Source organism: Dendrobates tinctorius, unplaced genomic scaffold (genome assembly GCF_039654945.1).
Source record: "Dendrobates tinctorius isolate UK_male_01 unplaced genomic scaffold, ASM3965494v1 ptg000155l, whole genome shotgun sequence".
Taxonomy (NCBI): domain Eukaryota; kingdom Metazoa; phylum Chordata; class Amphibia; order Anura; family Dendrobatidae; genus Dendrobates; species Dendrobates tinctorius.
The window spans coordinates 20,623,800-20,650,428 of NW_027361822.1; the positions used below are offsets into that span (position 1 = coordinate 20,623,800).

The window sequence follows — 26,629 nt, forward strand, 5'->3', positions numbered from 1 at the left end:
TCTTTGGAAAATTCTTCCAGTTCTTTGAAATTCCTGGAACGTCTTGCATGCACTGCTATTTTGAGGTCTAGCCACAGATTTTCAATGATGTTCATATCAGGGGACTGTGAGGGCCATTGTAAAACCTTCAGCTTGCACCTTTTGATGTAGTTTTTGTGGATTTTGACATGTGTTTAAGATCATTATCCGTTTATAGAAGTAATCCTCTTTTCACCTTCAGCTTTTTTTACAGATGGTGTTATACTTGCATCAAGAATTTGTTGAAATTTCAGTGAATCCATTCTTCCCTCTACTCATGAAATGTTCCCCGTGCCATTGGCAGCAATACAATCCCAAAGTATGATTGATCCATCCCCATGCTTAATTGTTGGCAAGATGTTCCTTTCTTGAAATTTTGTTCCCTTTTTTCTTCTCACATACCTTCGATCATTGTGGCAAAAGAGTTCTATTTTAACCACATCGGCCTACGGGACTTGTTTCCAAAATGCAACAGGCTTGTTTACATGTTCTTTTGCATACATCTGATATGGAATTTTATGGTGAGGATGCAGGAGAGGTTTTCTTCTGATGATTTTTCTATGAAGGCCATATTTGTGTAGGTGTCTCTGAACAAGAGATCAATGTACCAAAACTCCAGAGTCTGCTAAATGTTTCTGAACGTCTTTGGCATTCAAGTGGGGGTTCTGATTTCCCTTTCTAGCAATCTTACGAGCAGCTATCTCTGAAATTTTGCTTGGTCTTCCAGACTTTATCTTGACTTCCACTTTTCCTGCTAATTGCCATTTCTTAATTACATTTTGAAATGAGGAAAGGGCAACTAGAAAATGCTTTGTTATCTTCTTATAGCCTTCTCCTTTTTTGTGAGCCTCCAACATTTTCATTTTCAGAGTGCTGAGCAGCTGCTTAGATGAACCCACGGCTGCCGTTTTTTGGCACGAAGTTAGAGGAGGCTGTTCTTTTATAAAGCTAGGAAATTCGCATCACCTGACCTTTCCAAATGATGATAGTGAGCAAGCCAAACTGGCTAATTAAGGTCTGAAACCTTGGTCAAAGTTATATAAATACACAAATATGCCCAAACTTTTGCATTTTCTTTTTTGGAATTTTTAAAATGTAAAAGATGAAAAAAAAAAAAAAAAAAAAAAATAATATATATATATATATATTTTGCCCAAAATACAAAGGAAATGTGTGATCTTTAACTTTAGGCCTTTAAGAGATCATTTCATCTTTAACTTGCTTAACTGTTCACAATAACAGTAATTTTGACCAGGGGTGCCCAAACTTTTACATGCCACTGTAAGCGTGATAAACGCTATGCACAAAGCCAAAAGATATGTCCTACTTTTAGGTGTTGTAAAAATCAAAAATATATCTGGATCATTTCTGCACCTGCATAAACTTTTAGAGTGTTGGATGACATATTAAAAAAAACCCTTTTTAATAGAGTAGGCATGTTTCACACTTACGCTTTTCTTGTCAGTAGTCATCCGCCAAAAAGATGGAGAACAGATCCGTAGCCGTGGAAACACCAACGGGAGCCACCGGACCGTTGGTGCGCCGGGATCAGCCGACCTGGGACAGTTAAAGGAACCGCGCTGAAAAAATAAAAAAACTACTGCTGATGTAGCTGGATCCGAGAGCGGGCAACTCACGGTGTCAAGAGCCGTGCCGGGATATCACAGGATGACGAGCCGTGCCGGGATATCGCGGGATGAGAGAGGAGAGAGGTTTTTTTTGCTGCGGCTGGTACGGTATTTCGGGTTAAATCTCCAGGATTAGCATAAATGCGGATCCGACGTTGCAAAAAACGTTGCCTTGTCCGTCCAGTGATGTCAGTGGATGGCAAAATTTTGGCGGATCCGTTTTTTTTTCAAATTGGCGGATCTTGACTGATGCTGACAAACGGATATGTGAAACAGGTCTTAGCTGTGACTTGTAAGCCACTTGCATGACTGAATGCTGCTGTCAGTTTTTACACTGCTTATACAGCCATAAAATTCTGAAGTCAGCAGTTTTTAACTGCTTATTAAGCAGTCTTCCAACTAGTTAAACCCATGGCATATTCTGCATATCTAATTAATATAATTATTATATATAATGTTATTACTGTAAAAGTGCCTTAGCAAACAGTGTTTTGTGGAAAAAAACGGACATGACTGTGAGAAACGGATGTGATTTTTGGATTCAGCACGCCGAAATTCATAAAGACCACATGTTAACTTATGGTCAACAAAACTGATGCATTGGTAATTACTGGATTTTTGCAGACTATAAGATGCACTTTTTTCCCCCAAAATTTTGGAGGAATGTCAGAAGTGTGTTTTATTGTGCTGATGTATCTAGCTGTGGCTGCGGCAGAGGAGTGGTTCACAAGAGGAAGGAGCTGGTGCTGGTACTTACACGTGTGCCCGCTGCGATGTTAAAAAAAAAAAAAAAAAAAAACGTGTGTGGAGGAAGACCGGGCTGCGGGTACCTGTATTGAGCCAGGTCCGGAACTGTCGAGGCTGCGTCCCGCGTTGTCCGGGGGAAGGAATAGGCCCCATGACCGGGGAAGAGGAGGCATTTTTAAACCGGAAACAGAGCCAAAAGCGCGCGAATGAGCAGATAGTTTCCCGCAGTCAGGGAGAGAGCAGGAGGGTGAGCAGTTCGCTCCTCATCTAGAACAGCAGCGTCGCAACGTATTGTGACCAAGATCTCCTGGACACTCCAGCGGAGTAGTGAGGGCGTAAAGCACCGTGTGCACGACTAAGATCGCGCTCGTGCAGGGAAATGTGAGCCGGCTACGGGACATTAAGTTGTGGTCCCCTCTGCTGGACAGCGCGCACCAGCCACATTTGATACCGGGATCTCTGCAGCTCTCTTTACTTTAGCTGCATAGGCTTATGGACTAGCAGCTCAACGGGCAAAACCGGAGACCGCCCGTTGCCGCCAGAACTTGGACCGTTAGTTGTGGGACCCCATCTGAGTACACTACACTGGCCATTGCCGATACTACAACCCCCAACGGATCATCTGCAGCTGAGGAACCTAGACACGAAAAGTCTGATAACTGGACTGCTGTTACATTATAATTTTCTCTTGCAATTTAACTGTTATCTCCCTGCGAGGAGTCTCTTTATTGTTCTAAATTAAATTGTTAATCTGTTATCCCTTGCTCTGCCTCCATTGTGTCACTGCATCCCGCAAACTGCTTACATTTGCGTAGTCAGCAGGATGTAGTCCATGGGAGCAGCGGTAGCAGACCAAACGGTCATGGGAGCCCCAAGAGCCAGTTTACCGCTGGAGGCCATGCTCCGCAATCTCCCAAAATTTACAGGGAGCAATTCATTGCTGTGGGACTGGACTGAGTGGGTTAAAGGCATGTTAAAAATGCACTCTATGACCCCCGCTATGCAAGCAGAGATTGCTGTAATGGCCCTAGACGGGGAGGCTAGATGTTCTGTTATGTTTCGGCCTCTGCACGAACAGAACACTTTCACTAAGGTGTTGCAAATTTTGGAGGAAATAATGTAGGCGTGGGACCACCTGATGTGATCTTGAGAGACCAATTTGTAGCAGGCATCAGGGATGCGTCGCATAAGCAAGCTTTGCGGGAGAGCCTTCGTACTGATCTGCGCATGACTTTTTTAGAAATCAGGGCAGAAGCGCGTGCGCAAGCAGGAGCAGGGGACGACAGCCACAGCAGGGAACGTACGGAGCAGTGGGGTACCCGCCTCATCCGCGGCTGAGCAAGGATGGGCCAGAGAGATCCCGAAGGAGATACAGGAAATGCGGGAACAGTGGTCCGGCCTCAGAAGGGCCCCCTTGTGGCTCCAAATCCATCCAGAGACAGGACCGATCCCAAGTCCCACCTACCCACTGTGCATCGCCAGGAAATGGGGTAATCTCGAAGCAGAGAGACATCCGACTAGTTTCAAGTGCGGGTGACATTGGACACTATGCCAGAGGATGCGCAAGACGGGGATGGCCTCTTACCCGGCAGCCATTAGACTAGTGGGCTCCATGGCTGGGGGACGCTGCCCAGAGTCTAAGAAGTCAAGGAGGAGAGAAGGCAGTCCCAAAAGTTTAATTTCTGTGAGCCCCCTCGTATGGGCTGATATGGATGGTCGAGCCATCCACTGTCTAGTTGATACCGGTTCACAGGTGACCACCATGCCAGAAACGTATTTTAGACGTCATTTTCCCGAAGTGACGCGGCCAAGTAATCAAGCTAATGGCAGCAATCAGTTGGAGCGTTACCAGGATGTCTTCGCCCATCATGAAGATGACTTCGGGTGCACTACAGCCATAACCCACGAGATACCCACAGGAAGTGCCGCACCGATCCGAGAGAGATATCAACAGATCCCGCGTCAGATATACAAGGAGGTGAAAGATATGTTGGCGCACATGCTGCAGAGTGGAGTCATATGTGAGAGTCAGAGCCCGTGGGCAGCTCCCATCGTTCTAGTTCGGAAGATGGGACTCTACGTTTCTGTGTTGCCTATAGGTGACTGAATGTCTGTACGGTGCGAGACTCCTACCCCCTACCTAGAATTGAAGAGTCATTGTCCGCCTTGGGGAAAGTGAAGTATTTCTCATCTCTGGATCTGGCCAGTGGCTGTTAGCAGGTGCCCATGGCTGAACATGATCGGCCGAAGACAACATTCATATTAATCATGGGATTGTTTGAATTCAATCGAATGCCCTTCAGCCTGACTAATGCTCCTGGGACGTTTTAGCGACTGATGGAAAGATGTTTCAGGGACCTGAACTTTGAAGCTACATTCATCTATTTGGACGATATCATTGTCTATGCCGCCACCTTTGAAGAACACCTCTGGCGGTTGGAGCAAGTGTTGAGTCGATTACCGAAGCATGGCCTGAAAGTGAAGCCCCAAAAATGTCAGGTTTTCCGTAAGCAGATCAAGCACCTGGGATACATCGTATCTCCTGAAGGGGCGAGACCTGCATGCGAGAAGATAGCGGCGGTACATGACTGGCCCACCCCGAAGACAGTGAAGGACGTTTGGGCCTTACTGGGGCTTACTGGGTACTACCAAAATTTTGTGAAGAATTTCACTTGCATCGCTACTCCACTGTTGGAACTTTTAAAAGGAGTGCCATCTGGTGCACAGAATCGGACCATTCAGTGGGGAGTTAGCCAGGAGGAAGCCTTCCGAGCCTTGAAGATGGTCTTGACCAAGGCCCCAATACTTGCCTATGCGGACTTCTCCCAGCCCTTTATTCTACACATCGATGGAAGTCTACATGGTCTAGGGGCCATGCTATCGCAAATGCAGGAAGGAAAGGAACAAGTGATTGCTTACACGAGCCGGTCCCTCCACGACTCGGAATGGAACCCGGACAACTACAGTTCCTTCAAGTTGGAATTGCTGGCATTAGTGTGGGCGATGACTGAAAAATTTGCCGAATAATTATCAGGATCCGAAGTCCTGGTGCGCATCGATAATAATCCGCTGGCCCATCTGGAAAATGCGAAACTGGGGACCTTGGAGCAAAGATGGGTGGCCCTCATGGCAAAGTATCGATACAAGGTCGCATATCGGGCAGGAGCCGAGTACACGCATGCTGATTCTCTGTCAAGAGTGACCCATGAGCGACCTGGACGCGACCGAAACGAAGAGTAGGAGGCAGAAGAGATTCTTGATTTTCGAGACCTCGCCGGGTCGTTGTTGGCGACACAGGGACTGATTGGAGAGGAGTCGGCAGAGCATGTGCTAGCACGACCTCGGAATGACAAGGTTAAACTCCAACAGGAAGATAGGAAAGTTGCCCAATTGAGACAGTAGGTGGCCTTGAATCGACTCCCCAGCCAGAGTGAGAGACGCTCTGTCCCCGGGGACAGAGCAGATTCTCCGGCAATGTGAGAGGCTTCAATTAGAGGACGGCTTGCTGTATAGAAAAGTGCAGTTGGTACGAGAGTTGGGGATCACCTGGCAAGTGGTGCTCCCCAAGAAATTGAACCGTGCAGTGGCTACGGCAGCCCAAGGGAAAGAAGCCCACTTTGGCCCAGAGAAGACGTTCCAGTGCTTACAGAACTTGGTATATCACCCCCGATTGAAGACTGCAGTTGAAGAGGTGTGTCAGCAATGTCGGAGCTGTGAGCTGGCTAAACCTCTGGAGCAGAGAGCCCCCACACAGACCATCGGGACTTCTGCCCTCTTGGAGTTATTGATGATCGACTACTTGACTGTGGGTCCAACTCATTTTGGGTATGAACATTGTCTAGTGATCAACACACACTTTACCAAGTTCGCTGTGGTGACTCCGACTCGGGATCAGGATATCTGCCGAGACTTCATCCGGGTGTACAGATGCCCCAAGATAATTCATTCTGACCAAGGCGTTTGTTTTCAAGGCCGAGTGATGGGAGGAGTTACATCATCTGTACCAGATTGAAAAGTCTAGAACGACACCCTATCATCCTCAGGGGAATGGAGCCTGTGAACGCTTCCACCAGTCGCTAATTCAGATGTTGAGAACATTGGAAAAAGATCGGAAAGCAAGATGGCCTGAGTACGTGGCTAAATTCGTCTGGGTGTACAACAAATGAGTGCACAGTACAACCGGATACACGCCGTATACCCTGCTGTTTAGGCGAAAAGTAGATTACAGAAATGGAATTGGATCAAGAAGAAGACTACCCAAGGATGGGGGTGTCTTCCTGAGTCCGCGAACCTCGAAACAGGCTGCAGATCCTCCACCGGCTGGTGCAGACAAAGTTCTGGGAACACGTACATCATGAAGTGACGCTCATTCGAGGGACAGCTCTCAAAGCCAGAGATCGAGTGTTGGTCCGAGACAAGTAAACTCGGGGCAAGTTAGAGTATTGATGGGAAAAAACTCCATATCGGGTAAAGCGCCGAGTTGGATCCAGTGTATGAAGTTCAACCCGAAGGAGAAGAAGGGGCGCCTATCCGAATAGTCCACCATAGCATGTTGCATCCTTGCCTGTCACGGGATAATGAGGAAGAGGAGAGAGAGCCAGGCGCCACCGAAACGCTAACTCCCACGGTTCTCGACTGTGAAGAGGAAGAACCACTCATTCTCAGACTTGGATAGTCTGCCAACCGCCAGTTCAAGGGAAGTACGTCAGCCCGAAACTCCATAGATTACTGCTCCATTGGACCCGGATGTGCTCCCGTCTTCTACCACCTAACCCGACTATGACTCAACCTGAACTATGCCGTATTGAGTGGACGACAGCTATGAACAAGATCAGTTTATCTGGAAGCAAATTGTTAGAGAAATGGAAGAGTGTCAACGTCTCCTGAAGGAACTCTCACCCGTGGAATGGTGAGCTAAAGAAGTCGGGGAGTGTAAGGAGGAAGACTGGGCTGCGGATACCTGTATTGAGCCGGGTCCGGAACTGTCAAGGCTGCGTCCCATGATGCCCTGGGGAAGGAATAGGGGACCGGACAGGCCCCATGACCCGGGAAGAGGGGGCGTGTTTAAACCAGAAACAGAACAAAAGGAGCAGATAGTTTCCCGCTGTCAGGGAGAGTGCAAGAGGGTGAGCAGCGCGCGCCGCATCTAGAACAGCAGCGCCGCAACGTTTTGAGGCAGAGATCTCCTGGACACTCTAGCAGGGTAGCGAGGGCGGAAAGCGCCGTGCGCCCGACTAATAGTAGAACCGTGTTCGTGCAGAGAAACGTGAGCCGGCAACAAGACATTAAGTTGCGATCCCCTCTGCTGTACAGTGTGCACCAGCCCACGTTTAATACCGGGATCTCTGCAGCTCTCTTTAACTTTAGCTGCACAGGCTTATGGACTAGGGGATCAACGGGCAAAACCGGAGACCACCCGTTGCCGCCAGAAGTTGGACCGTTAGTTATGGGACCCAATTTGAGGGCACTAAGCTGGCCTTTGCCAGCACTACAACCCCAATGGATCATCTGTGGCTGAGGAACCTAAAGACACGATATCTTTGATAACTGGACTGCTGTTACATTATAATTTTCTCTTGCAATTTAACTGTTATCTCCCTGCGAGGAGTCTCTTTATTGTTACAAATTAAATTGTTAATCTGTTAACCCTTGCTCTGCCTCCATTGCGTCACTGCATCCCGCAAACTGCTTACACATTCACTGCTCCCCACACCCATAATCCCACCCACCTCACTGTACTGAAGATGGCACTGAGACATGGGCCAGACTATGGGCGTGGCGAGCAGTGCATATTAATTTTCTTTAATACTCTCCATCTGCAAGGTAGGGATAGACTTATGAGGGACAGGGAGCATAATTCCCCTCACCACTCCAGCTCCACGCAACAGATAGCTGACAGCCTGTTGCACAGTGAGCAGTGTGCTGAATGGCATGTTGGCTCTTTGTTCTGATCTGTACAGCTGATCTTAGCCAGGAGTTTGTAGTGAAGGCTGAATAGCCTCTAACATGTGGGACACTGTCAAACTTCCCTCATGAATATTCAGTTCACTTTAACCCCTTCCCGACATCTGACGTACTATCCCGTCCACGGTACCCGGGCCCCTATGACCGGGGACGGGATAGTACGTCATAGCGATCAGCGGCGCTCACGGGGGGAGCACCGCTGATCACGGCCGGGTGTCAGCTGATTATCACAGCTGACACCCGGCACTATGTGTCAGGGGCGGTCATGCACCCGGGGTTTAGGGAAGCATCGGCAGAGAGGGGGCTCCCTCCATGCTTGCCTGAGACCCCCGCAGCAGCGCGATGTGCAGCGCTGCTGTGGGGGCCTCCTTCCCTGCAGGTCCCCGGAGCCAATATGGCGGGGACCTTCGGGGGCCTGCAGGGAGCCGGCTTCCTCACTGCCTGCAGAGCGCAGGCATGAGGAAGCCTGCTGCAGTGCCTGTGTGAGATCGCTGATATGTCACAGCGATCTGTGATGTGTCAGATCAGCGATCTGACACATGACAGTTATGTCCCACCGTGACAATGTAATAAAGTTAAAAAAAGTGTAAAAATAATTTATGAAATATTGCCATTAGTTAACCTTTTTAGCGAACCCCTTAAAAAATAAAAAACAAAAAATAATGCTTTATTATCATACCGCCGAACAAAAAGTGCAATAACGCGCGATCAAAAAGACGGATATAAATAACCATGGTACCGCTAAAAACGTCATCTTGTCCCGCAAAAAACGAGCCGCCACACAGTGTCATCAGCAAAAAAATTTATAGCTCGCAGAATAAAGTGATGCAAAAATAATTATTTTTTCTATAAAATTGTTTTCAATGCATGAAAAGCCCCAAAAACATAAAAAAAATGACATAAATGAGGTATCGCTGTAATCGTACTGACCCGAAGAATAAAACCGCTTTATCAATTTTAGCGCACGCGGAACGGTGTAAACGCACCCCCCAAAAGAAATTCTTGAAATGCTGGTTTTTGTTCATTCTGCGTCCCAAAAATTGGAATAAAAAGCGATCAAAAAATGTCACGTGCCCGAAAATGGTACCAATAAAAACATCAACTCGTCCTGCAAAAAATAAGACCTCACATGACTCGGGTCAAAATATGGGAAAATTATAGCTCTCAAAATGTGGTGATGCAAAAACTATTTTTACAATAAAAAGCGTCTTTTAGCGTGTGACAGCTGCCAAATATAAAACTGCCATAAATAGTAAATCAAACCCCCCGTTATCACCCCCTTAGTTAGGGAAAAATAATAAAATTTAAAAAAAAAAAAAAAATGTATTTATTTCCATTTTCCCATTAGGGCTAGGGTTAGGGCTGAGATTAGGGGTGTGTTGGGGTTAGGATTGAAGTTATAATTGGGGGGTTTCCACTGTTTGGGCACATCAGGTGCTCTCCAAACGCAACATGGCGTCTGATCTCAATACCAGCCAATTCTGCGTTGAAAAAGTTAAATGGTGCTCCTTCCCTTCCAAGCTCTGCCATGCGCCCAAACAGTGTTTTACCCCCACATATGGGGTATCAGCCTACTCAGGACAAATTGCAAAACAACTTTTGGGGTCCAATTTCTCCTGTTACCCTTAGGAAAATAAAAAATTGGGGGCAAAATAGCTTACTTACTCACCGATAACAGTGTTTATCGGAACCCATGACAGAACCACGGAGAGAGGGGATCCGCCCTTCAATGACAGGAACCTACAGATAAAAGGGCGGTACCTCTCCTCCGCCTTCAGTTGGTTACAGAGCATCAGAGGGTCTCCAGGTTAGTTAGACAACAGAAATATATACACAATATTATAACACTGCTTACTTATCAAAACACCGTGCCTAAACGGAAACACTCTACTAACAGTAAAAACATGCTCACCATACTCGTGAAGGGGAGGGGAATAAGCGGGTGCTGTCATGGGTTCCGAGAAACACCGTTATCGGTGAGTAACTAAGCTATTCTCTCTCACCCATGACAGCACCACGGAGAGAATTTCAGAGATTTGTAGCTTAGGGAGGGACCACCGCCTGAAGGACCCTTCTCCCGAAGGTCAGGTCAGATGTAGAGGCTAAATCTAATCTATAGTGCCTAAAAAAGGTCGAAGGTGATGACCAGGTGGCCGCCTTACAGATTTGTTCTATTGATACCTCAGATTTTTCAGCCCATGAGGTCGCCATTGCCCTAGTGGAATGAGCTCTCAGCCCCTCTGGGATGGTATTCCCGCTGGATGAATATGCCAGGGCAATCGCATCCCTTATCCACCTTGCCAGGGTACTCTTGGATGCTTTGAGCCCCTTCCGAGGAACCTGGAAACACACAAAGAGAGAGCCTTCCTTCCTACACTTTTTGGTGACCTCGAAGTACTGTACTAGGCACCTTTTAACATCTAAAGTGTGGAACTTTTCTTCCCCCTTATTTTTTGGATTTGGGCAGAAGGAAGGACGGACTACCTCTTGGGACCTGTGGAAATGTGATGACACTTTAGGTAAATAGGCTGGGTCAGGTTTTAGGATGACTCTATCCTCTAGAATTTTTGTAAAAGGAGGTCCTGCTGACAAGGCTTGAATATCGCTCACTCTTCGGGCTGATGTTAGTGCCACCAGAAGCACAGTTTTAAGAGATAGGATTTTTAGGGGTGCCGAGTGAATTGGTTCAAACGGAGGGCCTGTCAGTGTTGAAAGTACAAGATTCAGGTCCCATGACGGTAATCTTTGACTGACTATTGGCCTAGATCTGGTTGCGGCTTTAATAAACCGTGCTACCCAGGGGTCACATGCCACATCATGGTTATAGAGGGCGCCTAATGCCGCTATTTGTACTTTTAATGTGTTGACCGCCAGACCCTGTTCTAGGCCCTTTTGTAGAAATTCTAGGATCTTATCAATCTGAACCCCGTCCTGAACCTTTGCCCTAGAGGTGGATAGAAATTTTTTCCATGTTCTGCCATAAGCTCTCATGGTAACCGGTTTCCTACTTTTTTGTAGTGTAGTTATCAGGTTCTCTGAAAATCCCCTGTCCCTCATCAGTGCCCTTTCAAATTCCATGCTGTTAAATGGAGGTTCGGTGCATGAGGATGTAGCACTGGGCCCTGCGATAGCAGGTCCGGGAGATCTGGTAGGACCCATGGGTCGGTTACTGAGAGCATTCTTAGCCAGGAAAACCAGGTTCTTTTGGGCCAGAAGGGGGCTATCAGTATCATTCTTGCCCTGTCCTCCCTGACTTTCTTTAGGACCGCTGGAATGAGCATGATTGGGGGAAAGGCATATTTTAGACTCTGTGTCCATGGGAGCATAAATGCGTCCAGAGTTGGAGGATTCCCCCTGGGATCTAGGGAGCAGAAGGCGTCTACTTTTTTGTTTTTGAAGTCGGCAAACAGATCTATGTCTGGGGTCCCCCACATTTTTACAATCTGCCGAAAAATGGACTGCTTTAGTACCCATTTCCCCTGTCGTAACTGGGTGCGGCTCAGAAAGTCTGCCCTTTGATTCTCTGTACCGCGGATGTGTAGGGCTGTCAGAGATAGCAGGTTTGCCTCCGCCAGTTTGAGGATCTTGGCGGATATGTCCATTAGGGCTCGGGACCTAGTTCCCCCCTGGTGATTTATATAGGCCACTGTGACTCGATTGTCCGAAAGAATGCGGACATGGTGATTCTGGAGTAGGGGTAGGAAGTGTGTTAGGGCATAGCCTACTGCTAGAAGCTCTTTTTGATTTGAGGAGGATTTTAGTTCTTGATTTCCCCATACGCTCTGAGTTACCTCGTTGTTCATGTGCGCTCCCCATCCTGTGGGACTGGCATCCGTTGTCACTATGTGTGTTATCTTTGGTGCCCAGGGGATCCCTTTGGACAGATTCTCCTGGTTTCCCCACCAAGCTAGGGAATGAATAGTGTTTGAATTTAGGGTAATGCGACCCTCTAGGTGTCCCCCTATTACTGCCTGGTTGGCCAATACGTCCCACTGGAGATCTCTTGTGTGTAACTGAGCCCATTGAACTGCTGGCAGGCAGGCGGATAGGGAACCCAACAGTGACATGGCCTTCCTTAGTGTCATGGAGGGATTTTGGATTGCTCTTGCTGTAATTTGAGCTATCTTCTCCTTTTTGTGGTCTGGGAGGCGACACTCCTGAATGTTTGAGTCTAGTGTTAGGCCCAAGAATTTTTGTACCCTGCTGGGCTCCAATCTTGATTTTTTTAGATTTAGTAGCCAGCCTAGGTCTTGAAGAGTGTTCATCACCCTGTCTCTCTGTTCCCTGCATTTTTGAGCAGAGCTGCCTGCTATTAGGAAATCGTCTAGATACGGGATTATTATTATATCTTGTTCCCTTATATGAGCCATCATTTCCGCTACTATTTTGGTGAATACTCGCGGGGCTATCGATATTCCGAACGGCAGGGCTCTGTACTGGAATTCTTTCACCTTGCCCTTTATTGAGACGGCTAACCTTAGATATTTCCTGGAATCTTTGTGGATAGGGACGTGATAATAAGCGTCGCTGAGGTCCAACACCGTCATGTAGCAGTTTGGGAACAGGACTTTGGTGGTAGATTTGATAGACTCCATTTTGAAGCTCTGATTCTTGACATATTTGTTTAGCTTCCTCAGATTTATAATTGTACGAAAGGTGCCGTCCGGTTTGGTCACTAGAAAAAGGGGGGAGTAGAACCCTCTGCCCATATCCTGCAGGGGAACCTCCTGGAGGACTCCTTTTTTTACCAGGCCTAGGACCTTGCTTTCTAGCGCTTTCTGTTCTCTCATACTGGATCTCAGCGGCGTTGTTACATATTTTTGAGGCAGGAGAGAGAGAAAGTCTATTCTTAGGCCCTCCTGGATAAGGTTTATTATCCATGGGTTTGTTGAAATTCTCCTCCAGGCTGGAAGGAAAAAGGATAACCTCCCCCCCACCCTGGGCGTGCTGTCACTTGGAGGGCTTTTTGTCCCGGGGAGAGATATTAAAGAAGAAGCCTCTCTCTCTTCTGTCATCCCACTTTTGTTCCCTTGGTGGTCTTCTCTGAAAAAACCTCCTATTCCGAAAGGGTCTCTTAAATGCCGCTGGCCCCAAATTTGGGAATCCTTTTTTTCTTGTCCCCTGCTTTCTGGAGGATGTCATCTAACGTTTCCCCAAAAAGGAATTTTCCTTCACAGGGAATTGAGCATAATTTCATTTTGGTCTGTAGGTCTCCTGGCCAACTTTTAAGCCATAGTGTCCTTCGGGCCGCGTTTGAAAGCGCTGCCGTTTTGGACGATAGCCTGACTGAATCGGCCGATGAGTCCGCTAGGAATGCAGCCGCTCCCCTTATTACTGGGATAGAATCTAAGATTTTATCTTTAGGTGTCCCTTCCCTCAGCTGTTTCTCAAGTTGGTCCACCCATACCATTAGGGCTCTTGAGGTACATGTCGCCGCTATCGCTGGCCTGAGGTTACCACCTGCCGACTCCCAAACCCCCTTTAGAAAGGTATCCGCCTTTTTATCTAGGGGGTCCCTGAGGGTGCCCATGTCCTCAAAGGGAAGGGCAAATTTCTTTGAAGCCTTAGCGACTGCTACATCAAGTTTCAGTGCTCTATCCCAAGACGTAGATGCCTCCTCCTCAAAGGGATATTTCCTTTTAAGGGAAGGGACCGTAGTATTTTTCCTATCTGGCTTATCCCATTCTCTTTTGATTAGACCCTTGACAATTTCGTTAAGCGGAAATACTCTCCGTTTTTTCTGGCCTAGTCCCCCGAACATTATGTCCTGGACTGTTTTATCCGGCCTCGGGTCCAATACCCCCATGGTAGACCTTACAGCTTTTACTAGTTTGTCTACCTCTTCTAGGGGAAAACAATGGCGTCCTCCTGTTTCCTCGTCTGAGGATGAGGAGCCGGATTCTGAGGATTTAGACGAGATTTCTCCCTATGCGGAAGAGTCTGACTAGGAGGTTTCTATCGTGTCTTTTTTCCTCGTTTTATCCTTATGTTTAAGGGATTCGAGGGCGCTCTGGACTTCTGATTTAATTGCGGCCCTTAGGTCAGATGCAAAATCCGGAGTCTCCTGACAAACAATTTCTTTTGTACAGGACTCGCATAGTTTTTTCTCCCATGATACAGGTAGGGGGTTTAGTGCAAGTGGGACATTCACTGTTCTTTTTTGCCTTCTTCTTCCCCTAATAAGGGAGAGGGATTGCATTACAAGGGTGACATTCACGAAGATCACTTACCCCAAAAAGGTGCGCGGCTGCAGGTACCGGTTCGGGAGACGGAGTCAGGTCCTGTATAGGCTGATCTCCTGGTGGCGTTTTGCTCCTTGCCGCTGACGTACTACGCCGCGTGGAGTGACCGCTGGAACGGCGCTCTGTGTTTTGTTTCTTTTGTCGGTGGTGGTGTTGGTGGTGCTGCTGCTGCCTCTGCTCCTGTTGCTGGTCGCTATCCACCATTATCAGGATCGCTTCCAGCCAGGAGTTTCTGCACCTCACCCTTTTTAAGTTTACCGCCCCGTGACGTCACCGCTCCCCCTGCACGCGCTGGTCTGGGAGCGCGCTCCTGCACGTGCGCCCGGTTCCGGAAGTCGCTGCTCTACTTCCCGGGCAGCGGCCATCTTGGTACTCTCCGTACCATGGCACTGCCCACGCTCCACCGGGTCCCGCTGAGCCCGATCTCCTTTCTGGAGCGGCGACTCCGGCGTCTCTCCCCCCCGCTCACCCAGCAGCCCGCATTGGCCCTGGCGGTGGCGGCTTTGGGCACTGCACCTGCCGCGACAGGGGCCTCCCCGCTGCCGATTACCGGACAGGCCGGCCCCGGACTCCTTGGATGCACAGGTACCGTACTGTGGGTCCCTCCGTCAGGGACAGGAACCCAACTGAAGGTGGAGGAGAGGTACCGCCCTTTTATCTGTAGGTTCCTGTCCCTGAAGGGCGGATCCCCTCTCTCCGTGGTGCTGTCATGGGTGAGAGAGAAATATCATTTTTGTGGGAAAAAAATATGATTTTTTTATTTTCACGCCTGGACGTTATAAACTTCTGTGAAGCACTTGGGGGTTAAAAGGGCTCACCACACATCTAGATAAGTTCCTTGGGGGGTCTAGTTTCCAAAATGGGGTCACTTGTGGGGGGGTTTCCACTGTTTAGGGGCTCTCCACAGGCAACATGACACCCGCAGACCATTCCATCAAAGTCTGCATTCCAAAACGTCACTACTTCCCTTCCGAGCACCGACGTGTGCCCATACAGTAGTTTTCTCCCACATATGGGGTATCAGCGTACTCAGGACAAATTGGACAACAACTTTTGGGGTTCAATTTCTCCTGTTACCCTTGGGAAAATAAAAAAATTGGGGACTAAAAGATCATGTTTGTGGAAAAAATATGATTTTTTTATTTTCACGCCCGGGCGTTACAAACTTCTGTGAAGCACTGGGGTGTTCAAAGTGCTCACCACACACCTAGATAAGTGCCTTGGGGGGTCTAGTCTCCAAAAATGTGTCATTTGTGGGGGGTTTCCACTGTTTAGGCACATCAGGGGCTTTCCAAACGCGGCCGTGTGTCCGATCCCAATTCCAGCCAAAAAAGGAAAATGGCGCTGCTTCCCTTCCGAGCTCTGGTATACCCCCACATGTGGGGTATCAGCGTACTCAGGACAAATTGCACAATAACTTTTAGGGTCCAGTTACCCTTGGGAAAATAAAAATTGTGGGTGAAAAGATCATTTTTGTGGAAAAAATATGATTTTTTTTAATTGTATGGCTGTACGTTATAAACTTCTGTGAAGCCCTTGTGGGTTCAAAGTTCTCACCACATATCTAGATAAGTTCCTTGGGGGGGGGTCTAGTTTCCAAAATGGGGTCATTTGTGGGGGGTTTCCACTGTTTAGGCACATCAGGGGCTCTCTAAACGCGACATGGCGTCCGATCTGAATTCCAGCCAATTTTGCATTGAAAAAGTCAAACGGTGCTCCTTCCATTCTGAGCTCTGCCATGGGCCGAAACAGTCGTTCCCCCCCCACAAATCAGGTATCAGCGTACTCAGGAGAAATTGCACAATAACTTTTGCAGTCCAATTTCTCCTGTTACCCTTGGTAAAATAAAAAAAATTGAACCTAAAGTATTTTTTTTGTGAAAAAAAGTTAGATGTTCATTTCTTTTTAAATATTCAAAAAAATTCCTGTGACGCACCTAATGGGTTAATAAACTTCTTGAATGTGGTTTTGAGCACCTTGAGGGGTGCAGTTTTTAGAATGGTGTCACTTTTGGGTATTTTCTAATCATATAGACCCCTCAAAGTGACTTCAAATGTGATGTGGTCCGTAAAAATAAAATGGTGTTGCAAAAATGAGAAATTGCTGGACAACTTTTAACCCTTATAACTTCCTAACAAAAAAAAAAATTTGGTTCCAAAATTGTGCTGATGTAAAGTAAACATGTGGGAAATGTTAATTATTAAGTTTTTTGTGTGCCGTATCTCTGTGATTTAAGGGCATAAAAATTCAAAGTTGGAAAATTTTCAACATTTTCGCCAAATTTCCATTTTTTTCCACAAATAAATGCAAGTTATATCAATTAAATTTTACCACTAACATGAAGTACAATATGTCACGAGAAAACAATGTCAGAATCACTGGGATCCATGGAAGCGTTTCAGAGTTATTACCTCATAAAGGGACAGTGGTCAGAATTGTAAAAATTTGCCCGGTTATGAATGTGCAAACCACCCTTGGGGGTAAAGGGGTTAATGACTTTCAGGATCTGACTGAGTTTACAGCATTGTGGGCCATAGCAGATGAAGAGAAGGTCTGTGTTTATTCACCTCTCAGTATTGATTGTTAGTGATGAGCGAAAGTGCTCAGATAAGGTCTTATCCGAGCAAGCTCGTGTGTTAACCGAGTGTCTTCGGCATTCTCGAAAAATATGTTCGAGGCTGCATATCTCGTGGCTATCTAGACACTGGTCAGTTGTAACAAATAATAAAAAGAGCAGTGTTATAATTACACTCGCAACTAACTTTAGACAGAACTATCCCTCTATCTAGCCATCAAACAATTTGGGGATCACATATACCAAAATGAGAGCCATATAAACCAAGAAGGGACAAGGATGAGCCACACATACAGCAGGATGATGGACATTAATACAGCATTGGGAGACATTACCCCCATAACAGTGTTAGAAGGAGCTCCCCCCCATAACAGTGCTTCATTACCATTATCTTATAACCCAGTGAGTCTTCTAATCCGCAAAACACAGTATATCCATATTTAATTAGCATTTTATACAATTAAAAAACAGAGATAACAGCATAAAATTCTGATGAATGAGAAGAATCTGTGACTTCTCTGCATTTAGTGGTTGCTACTCACCTGGGTAGTCATGTGTAGGAATCTCCTCTTTACACCGCTCATCTCCCATCACATATGTCTCTGTAGTATTAATATGGGTCAGATCTTCACCCTGAAACAAATATTGTAAAAGTCACAGACAGATGGAGAAGTCACATCTATGATCAGCTCTAATCCTGCCATCTCCACCATTCTCATTACACAAGAATAAAATATATAATACTGGTGGATAACACAAGACTGAGCACAAGACCTTCACAGCCGTCTACACATCATAGGGGAGATCTCATGACACCTTCTCTCCATCTACCTGATGGTCCTGAGGAACATTGGGATTGTCTTCCTTACAGTCCTGTGGAAGAAGAGGACGGGGACATCTCTCTGGTGTTGTCCTCTTTCTGGATAGAACTGGAGGAAACACATACAGGGACTGAATTCATTCTTTACATAGAGATTATTATAGACCGTGTGTATTTAGTTCTATTACCTGGTGAAGTGAGGGGCTGGGGAACCTCCATCATGATGTCCTTGTACAGATCTTTGTGTCCTACTAAATACTCCCACTCCTCCATGGAGAAATAGACGGTGACATCTTGACACCTTATAGGAACCTGACACATACAATGATACCGTCATCCCCCCGATCCCTTCATAGCGTTACTGCATAATGTCCCAGCATTCCCAGCAGTGTCACCTCTCCAGTCAGCAGCTCAATCATCTTGTAGGTGAGTTCTAGGATCTTCTGCTCATTGATGTCCTCATGTATCAAGGGGTGAGGTGGAGGCCCTGTGTTTGGGCTCAGGGGTCTTCCCCATCCCTCAGACTCTGAAGCCTGACAGCGCTCACTAGAGGTCTTCTTCACTACTGTGTAATCCTGGTTATGGAGAGACACATTAATAAATCTCACTACAGACATTTCCAGAGTCCTCACCTCTCCAGTTCTGTCCATCTGTTGTTCCCATAGATAAGAATGATGTAATGTGAGGTCATCAGAATCTCTCACCTCTCCAGTAAGCCTGAAGAGGATCTCTAGGGTGAGGTGTAATATCCTCTCTGCCATCTTGTCCCTATCATTCAGGACAATATTCTTATATAGACGATTTCCACTGAGAGGATCCGATACTGTAAGGACCTGAATGAGATGATAAATTGATATAACAGGATAAAGAATCTCATAGTACAATTACTGGAGATAATAAGGGGAAACATGAGAAGTTATTATAATGTGTAGCTGACTGGCTGCAGCCTTCAGACTTCTGTCAAATTGAACTGTGAAGACTAGAGATTGGCAAACCCGAACAGTAAAGTTCGCCGTCCGTACCGAACACCTAGTGTTCGGGCATGGACACCGAACAAGGACTTCACCAGGAAGTGTGTGTTACTGTTCGGGTTCGGCTGCCTGAACACCGGGCACATGACAGCGCGGCAAACGCTGCTTCTGATCGGGGGGGGTGAAATCATCCCCGACAGTCAGAGAGCCGTGGTTCCCACGCTTTCAGAAGACAGCGTGAGCGCTCAGCTGTGATCGGAAATATAAAGTTTTCCTCCGGTCACTGGTGTCAGCTGATGGGACAACTGTTCCCATCATCCAACACCTGCAGCTGCTAATAACAGTGAGAGCAGGAGTGGCAGATGGAAGTATTCATCAGCCGCTCCAGCACTGTAAAGAAATAATAATTAAAAAAAAATGGTGTGGATTCCCCTGTATGATTGTTAATCAGCCAGGCAAAACTCACAGCAAGGGGCTGCAACCCTCAGCTGTCAGCAAGGCTAGTTATCAAAGATAGAGGGGTCCCGACGCTGTTTTTTTAATTATATAAATAAATAGCTAAAAAACAGGCATGGGTCCCCTTATTTTTGACCACCAGCTTTGCTAAAGCAGACAGCTGGGGGCTGGTATTCTCAGGCTGAAATACTCCCATTCGCCACTCCTGATCTCACTGTACTTAGCGGCAGCAGGTGTTGGACTCTCATCAGCTGACACCAGTGACAGGCGCTCACGCTGTCTTTTGACAGCGTGGAAACCGCAGCTGTCTCACTGGCAGGGATGATTTCACCGCCGATCAGAAGCGGAGTTTACCGCGCTGTCATGCACATGACAGGGTGGCAAGCACTGGATGTTCGGGCCCCCCATTCAAGTGAATGGGGTCCAGGCTCGGGTTCGGGTATTGTTCTGGTACCTGAACCCAAACTTTTTGTAACTGTTCGGCTGAACCCGCCAGACCCGAACATCCAGATGTCTGCCCATCTCTAGTGGAGACTTCACCTCATCACACCAGCAAGTGTCAATGGACGGTCAGGTGAGTCCCTGAGAGACAGTCCCAACATCAAGGGGTCAACACCAGTCTGGGAAGTGAGTGTACATTTTTTATATAAAAAACAATCACAACGCAACTTACGACGAGCTGCGACAATGTAGAGTCCGTGTACGTAAATTTACATGGGGATGGCAAGCTGCTAATTGGAGTTTGCTACAAGCCTCCTAATATAGCTGAACCGGTAGAGGATGAAATGCTGAAACAAATTAAAAAAGGTATAAAATAATAATTAGGTTTCTTATAATGGGGGATTTAACTATCCAGACATTCAATGGCACATAGAGTCTTCTGGTTGTGCTAAAAGCGACAAGTTCTTATCCACAATTCAGGACAATTACACACGTGGTCAAAATTGTTGGTACTCTTCGTTTAATGACAGAAAAACAACAATGGTGACAGAAATAACTTGAGAAAAGTAATAATAAATAAAAAATCTATAAAAATGAACAAATGAAAGCCAGACATTGCTTTTCAACCATGCTTCCACAGAATTTTTTTTTTTTTTTTTTAAATAAAACTCATGAAATAGGCCTGGACAGATACGATGGCACCCCTGAAAATAATGTGACAAAAGGGACATGTTAAATCAAGGTGTGTCCACAAATTAGCACCACGGGTGTCTACAATCTTGGAATCAGTGAGTGGGCCAATATAGAGGGCCACAGTTACCACTGTGCTGTTTGATGACATGGTGTGTATCACACTCAAAATGGACCAGAGGAAGCGAAGGAAAGAGTTGTCTCAGGAGATTAGAAGGAAAATTATAGACAACCATGTTAAAGGTAAAAGTTATAAGACCATCTCCAAGCAGCTTGATGTTCCTGTGACTGCAGTTGCATATATTATATAGAAATTTAAGATCCATGGGACTGTAGCCAACCTCCCTGGACGTGGCCGCAGGAGGAAAATTGATGACAAATCAAAGAGACGGATAATACAAATGGTAACAAAAGAGCCCAGAAAAAAATCTAAACAGATTAAAGGTGAACTTCAAGCTCAAGGAGCATCAATGTCAGATCACACCATCTGTCGTGGTATGAGCCAAAGTGGACTTCTTGGGAGACGACCAAGGAGGACACCATTGTTTAAAAAAAAAAAAAAAAAAAGCCAGACTGGAGTTTGCCAAACTACATGTTGACATGCCACAATCTGTGGCATGTCCTATGGACAGATGAGACAAAAATGGAACTTTTTGGCAAGGCACATCAGCTCTATGTTCACAGATAGAAAAATTAAGCATATCAAGAAAAGAACACTGTCCCTACTGTGATACATGGAGGAGGCTCTGTTATGTTCTTGGGCTGCACCTGGTAGAGGGTGTCTAGAATCTGTGCAGGGTACAATGAAATCTCAAGACTATCAAGGGATTCTAGAGCGAAATGTGCTGCCCAGGGTCAGAAAGCTTGGTCTCAGTTGCAGGTCATGAGTCTTGCAACAGGATAATGACCCAAAACACACAGCTAAAAACACTCAAGAATGGCTAAGAGGAAAACATTGGACTATTCTGAAGTGGCCTTCTATGAGCCCTGACCTAAATCCTAATGAGCATCTTTGGAAAGAGCTGAAACATGCCGTCTGGAAAAGGCAACCTTCAAACACGAGACAACTGGAGCAGTTTGCTCTTGAGGAGTGGGCCAAAATACCTGTCGAGAGGTGCAGAAGTCTCATTGACAGTTACAGGAATTGTTTGATTGCAGTGATTGCCTAAAAAGGTTGTATAACAAAATATTAAGAAAGGGTACCATCATTTCTGTCCAGGCCTATTTCATGAGTTTTATTTTTTTTTTTTTAATTCTGTGGAAGCATGGTTGAAAATCAATGTCTGTCTTTCATTTATTCATTTTCATAGATTTTTTTATTTATTATTACTTTTGTCAGATTCAAGTTATTTCTGTCACCATTGTGGGTTTTTCTGTCATTACACGAGGGGTACCAACAATTTTGACCATTTGATATTGTTCCACATAAAAGCCTTACACTGAAGCTACAGAAGCAAGGACTGGGGAAAACTATATGCAGATGGGTAAGGAATTGGCTAAATGACAGAAGACAAATAGTCGTCGTTCTCTAAATGGGATATAGTCAGCAGTGGGGCCGGGATTAGGGGCAGGCAGACCTGGTGGCTGCCTAGGGCACCCGCTCCACCAGGGGCCCCAGCCAGTGGCATGCTGATAACAGCGGCACACCACACAGCCACTATGGGGCCCCTGAGTAAGAGGGGCCCTGCACCCCCCCGCATCGCGCATTCAACTTATCGACTTTGTATATGCGGATACACTTGAAAGCAATAATGGCGGAGAGAGTGTCATGTGACACACCCACTCTCCCATCACTACCCCTCTGCCTCTGACTCAGCAGCGTGTGCCAGCAGTGGAGCTGATTAGATGCGCTGCAGAAGCCAGAGGGCGGGTGGAACAAGGAGAGGTAAGTAGTGTGTGTGTGTGTGTGTGCGTGCTGCACGATACTGTGTCTGGGGGGGCTGCACTATACTATGTGTGTGGGGATGCACTATAGTGTGTGTGTGGGGGTCTGCATTATACTCTGAAGGAGCTGCACTATACTCTGAGGGGACTGAATTATACTGTGTGTGGGGGCTGCATTACACTCTGGGAGGGCTGCATTATATTCTGTGGGGGCTGCATTATGCTCTGAGAGGGGACTACATTATACTTTGTGGGGGGCTTGCATATACTGTATCAAGGACCATGGGGAGTGCATTTTACTATATGTACCATATACATGCATTATACTGTATCGAGGACTATCTGTACCAATCATTCTTCCTCAGCCAGAGTAAGGGTAGGTACACAGTCAGTAAACAATGCTGGTTGAATGCTGTGTACTTATGCAGCGTCCAGATGTTACAGCATAGTGGATGGGTTTTCAAGATATCCCATGCCCACTATGCGTGCACAGATGCCCGCGGCTTACCCACGGAAACGGACATGCGACGCGACTTTCCAGACCGCGGCATGTCAATTTATTTTGCAGAGACGCAAGTCTCTGCATGATAAATGTCACCCATACAATGTATTGGATGCGGTGATTCCGCACGGATCAATGAACACGAAGATTCACCTGCGTTCAATAGCCGGCAGCCCTTTGGACGCAGCGGACATGTGCGGTGTCTAAAGCGCTGCCAATTACTGAATGTATGCACATAACTTAAAAAGGCCGGGCATCAAGCATTGAATGACTTCAATATTGTCGATCACGCTTGATTACTGGTCTGAACTTAGCGCTTATGAATACAACAGAAATGTCTCTGTGTGATGGTGCAATATGTGAGCATTTGGGGCCAAACTTTAAGCTTTTGCCCAAAGCCCCACTTTATCTGAAACCGGCCCTGCCGCAGGGATCTGTGCTAGGACGGATTCTTTTTAGCCTCTTTATTAATGATCTTGAGGATGGGATTGAGAGTAAAGTGTCAGTCTTTGCTGACGGCATCAACTACGTAGGATGTTAAAATCTGACTGACATTATAATATTACATAATGATCTGAATAAGATGTCTGAATGGGCAAACACTTGGCAAAGGGGGTTTAATGTAGATAAATGTAGAGTAATGCACCCAGGACGGAGTAGTCCTATTGCTGCATATACATTAAATGGGACCATACTTGATACTACAGAACAGGAGAAGGATTTGGGTATTCTGGTTACAAGTAAGCTGAGCAGCAGCACTCAATGTCAAGCAGCAGCCGCAAAAGCAAACAAGATTTCAGGGTGTCTAAAAAGAGAGAGAAATTCCTGCAATCCCAACGTATTGTTACCCCTTTATAAATCACTGGTGAGGCCACATCTAGAATATGGGATCCAGTTTTGGGCTCCACATTTTAAAAAGGATATTCAGAAGCTAGACTCAGTTCAAAGGCAACTAAATTAAAATTTAGATGGCACAGAGAACCACACAGCAGGTACAGTTATTGGGACACATACAGCAGCAGCGGCTCAGTATTGGGGTATCAGCAGGATAAGGAGTTTGTGCAGGTTGGGAGTAGTCCCATTGGTGACAGTGCTGAAAATATGAGACATGAAATGTATCTTTGTTGTAATCTCTACAGACGAGTCCTGGCTGGAAGAAGTTGTCATCTCGGTCTGGGCCAGATGGAAAAGACAAGAAACGTGAACAATTCCATCAGAAGAAACATCAGCTGTAAGTCACCATCTGTAGCTGTGCAGTGATCTCATACGGTATATTCTGTAGGACGGGTATCTACCACTGACTATATGGCGGTAATATGAATATTGGTCTTTATTTAGAAATTATATTCAGCAACAGCACGGTCCTCTGCTGAGGTTCTCCTCCACTATTATTGGGCATCACCCAGTTGTAATCAGGGTTACCTGGTTAGGGGGCCACTCAGATGTTTCGCCCCCCCTGAACTAAAACCCTAGGTACACCTCTGGTAACACCACAAGGTAACCACTGACAGCCCAATTTCATGTTCTCACAGCGGTTCCTGAACATCGCCGTCCTATCGAGGCCTCGTCTCTTTCCCCATGAGTATAAAACCCACAATCCTCCTATAATGTGACGTCGCTGTGTTTTCTCCAGATTCGGCCCCACAGTCTCCTCCTCCAGGATCAGCGTCCTCAGCACAGGACCGACGCCACAGACATTTCATGGGAAATCCCTTTATTCCAAACTATTACAGCCAAAAGGAGGGAAATGACAGATTCTCCAGATTTCTATGGAGAGAAAAACCCGACATTTCCATTATTCCCTGTAATCTCCACCCCAGAGAGAAAGCGTCATCTGCCCCCAAACCAGAGCGCCCTCCCCTGTATACATGAGCCCAGCCAGCGCTCTATTACTGGCCATATACACATGGCAGGGGGCGCTATCTCCGGGAATGGAGGGGTTACTGCCCCCTGTGCAGCCCAGTAATGGGGAATCTCCAGCACCTACCTCCACCTGCAGGGGGCGCTATCTCCGGGAATGGAGGGGTTACTGCCCCCTGTGCAGCCCAGTAATGGGGAATCTCCAGCACCTACCTCCACCTGCAGGGGGCGCTATCTCCGGGAATGGAGGGGTTACTGCCCCCTGTGCAGCCCAGTAATGGGGAATCTCCAGCACCTACCTCCACCTGCAGGGGGCGCTATCTCCGGGAATGGAGGGGTTACTGCCCCCTGTGCAGCCCAGTAATGGGGAATCTCCAGCACCTACCTCCACCTGCAGGGGGCGCTATCTCCGGGAATGGAGGGGTTACTGCCCCCTGTGCAGCCCAGTAATGGGGAATCTCCAGCACCTACCTCCACCTGCAGGGGGCGCTATCTCCGGGAATGGAGGGGTTACTGCCCCCTGTGCAGCCCAGTAATGGGGAATCTCCAGCACCTACCTCCACCTGCAGGGGGCGCTATCTCCGGGAATGGAGTGGTTACTGCCCCCTGTGCAGCCCAGTAATGGGGAATCTCCAGCACCTACCTCCACCTGCAGGGGGCGCTATCTCCGGGAATGGAGGGGTTACTGCCCCCTGTGCAGCCCAGTAATGGGGAATCTCCAGCACCTACCTCCACCTGCAGGGGGCGCTATCTCCGGGAATGGAGGGGTTACTGCCCCCTGTGCAGCCCAGTAATGGGGAATCTCCAGCACCTACCTCCACCTGCAGGGGGCGCTATCTCCGGGAATGGAGGGGTTACTGCCCCCTGTGCAGCCCAGTAATGGGGAATCTCCAGCACCTACCTCCACCTGCAGGGGGCGCTATCTCCAGGAATGGAGGGGTTACTGCCCCCTGTGCAGCCCAGTAATGGGGAATCTCCAGCACCTACCTCCACCTGCAGGGGGCGCTATCTCCGGGAATGGAGGGGTTACTGCCCCGTGCAGCCCAGTAATGGGGAATCTCCAGCACCTACCTCCACCTGCAGGGGGCGCTATCTCCGGGAATGGAGGAGTTACTGCCCCCTGTGCAGCCCAGTAATGGGGAATCTCCAGCACCTACCTCCACCCGCAGGGGGCGCTATCTCCGGGAATGGAGGGGTTACTGCCCCCTGCGCCCAGTAATGGGGAATCTCCGGCACCTACCTCCACCTGCAGGGGGCGCTATCTCCGGGAATGGAGGGGTTACTCCCCCCTGTGCAGCCCAGCAATGGGGAATCTCCAGCACCTACCTCCACCTGCAGGGGGCGCTATCTCCGGGAATGAAGGGGTTACTGCCCCCTGTGCAGCCCAGTAATGGGGAATCTCCAGCACCTACCTCCACCTGCAGGGGGCGCTATCTCCGGGAATGAAGGGGTTACTGCCCCCTGTGCAGCCCAGTAATGGGGAATCTCCAGCACCTACCTCCACCTGCAGAGCCGCACTCCACATATATGGCTGCTCTGTGCGCACAGGACCTGGGATGAGGTCACAGGAGGGGAGGAGTCAGGGGTCACATGATCAGGGGCCTCAGTGTATGCAGGACTCTGCTGTGCTGGTTGTCATGGTGCTGGATGAGGGGAAGTTTGTGTGTTGGGTCAGGAGGGGTTTACAGGGGGGATGTAGCAGAGCCGTGTGTGTACGAGGTGTACGGAGCAGAGCCGTGTGTGTGCGAGGAGTACGGAGCGGAGCCGTGTGTGTGCGAGGAGTACGGAGCGGAGCCGTGTGTGTGCGAGGTGTACGGAGCGGAGCCGTGTG

General features: G+C 47.5%; 1 protein-coding gene across 4 annotated transcripts in view; it reads right to left on the bottom strand.

Moving 5' to 3' along the window:
- LOC141051211 (oocyte zinc finger protein XlCOF7.1-like) overlaps positions 1-26,405 on the bottom strand; it is a 49,505-nt gene extending 23,100 nt beyond the window's left edge. Inside the window, exons 1-7 of one of the 4 annotated variants that reach the window (XM_073548090.1) lie at positions 26,297-26,328; positions 20,095-20,209; positions 18,699-18,827; positions 18,390-18,569; positions 18,183-18,306; positions 18,006-18,103; positions 17,717-17,807 (exon numbers count right to left, since the gene is read on the bottom strand). In XM_073548090.1, the coding sequence (XP_073404191.1) occupies positions 17,717-17,807; positions 18,006-18,103; positions 18,183-18,306; positions 18,390-18,569; positions 18,699-18,755 (550 nt within the window). In that variant the 5' untranslated portion in view covers positions 18,756-18,827; positions 20,095-20,209; positions 26,297-26,328. Of the gene's footprint in view, positions 1-17,716; positions 17,808-18,005; positions 18,104-18,182; positions 18,307-18,389; positions 18,570-18,698; positions 18,828-20,094; positions 20,210-26,124; positions 26,229-26,296 lie in introns of those variants that run through there. The other 3 variants (XM_073548089.1, XM_073548088.1, XM_073548091.1) reach the window with 3 other exon arrangements.
- Between the last annotated feature and the right edge of the window lie 224 nt (positions 26,406-26,629).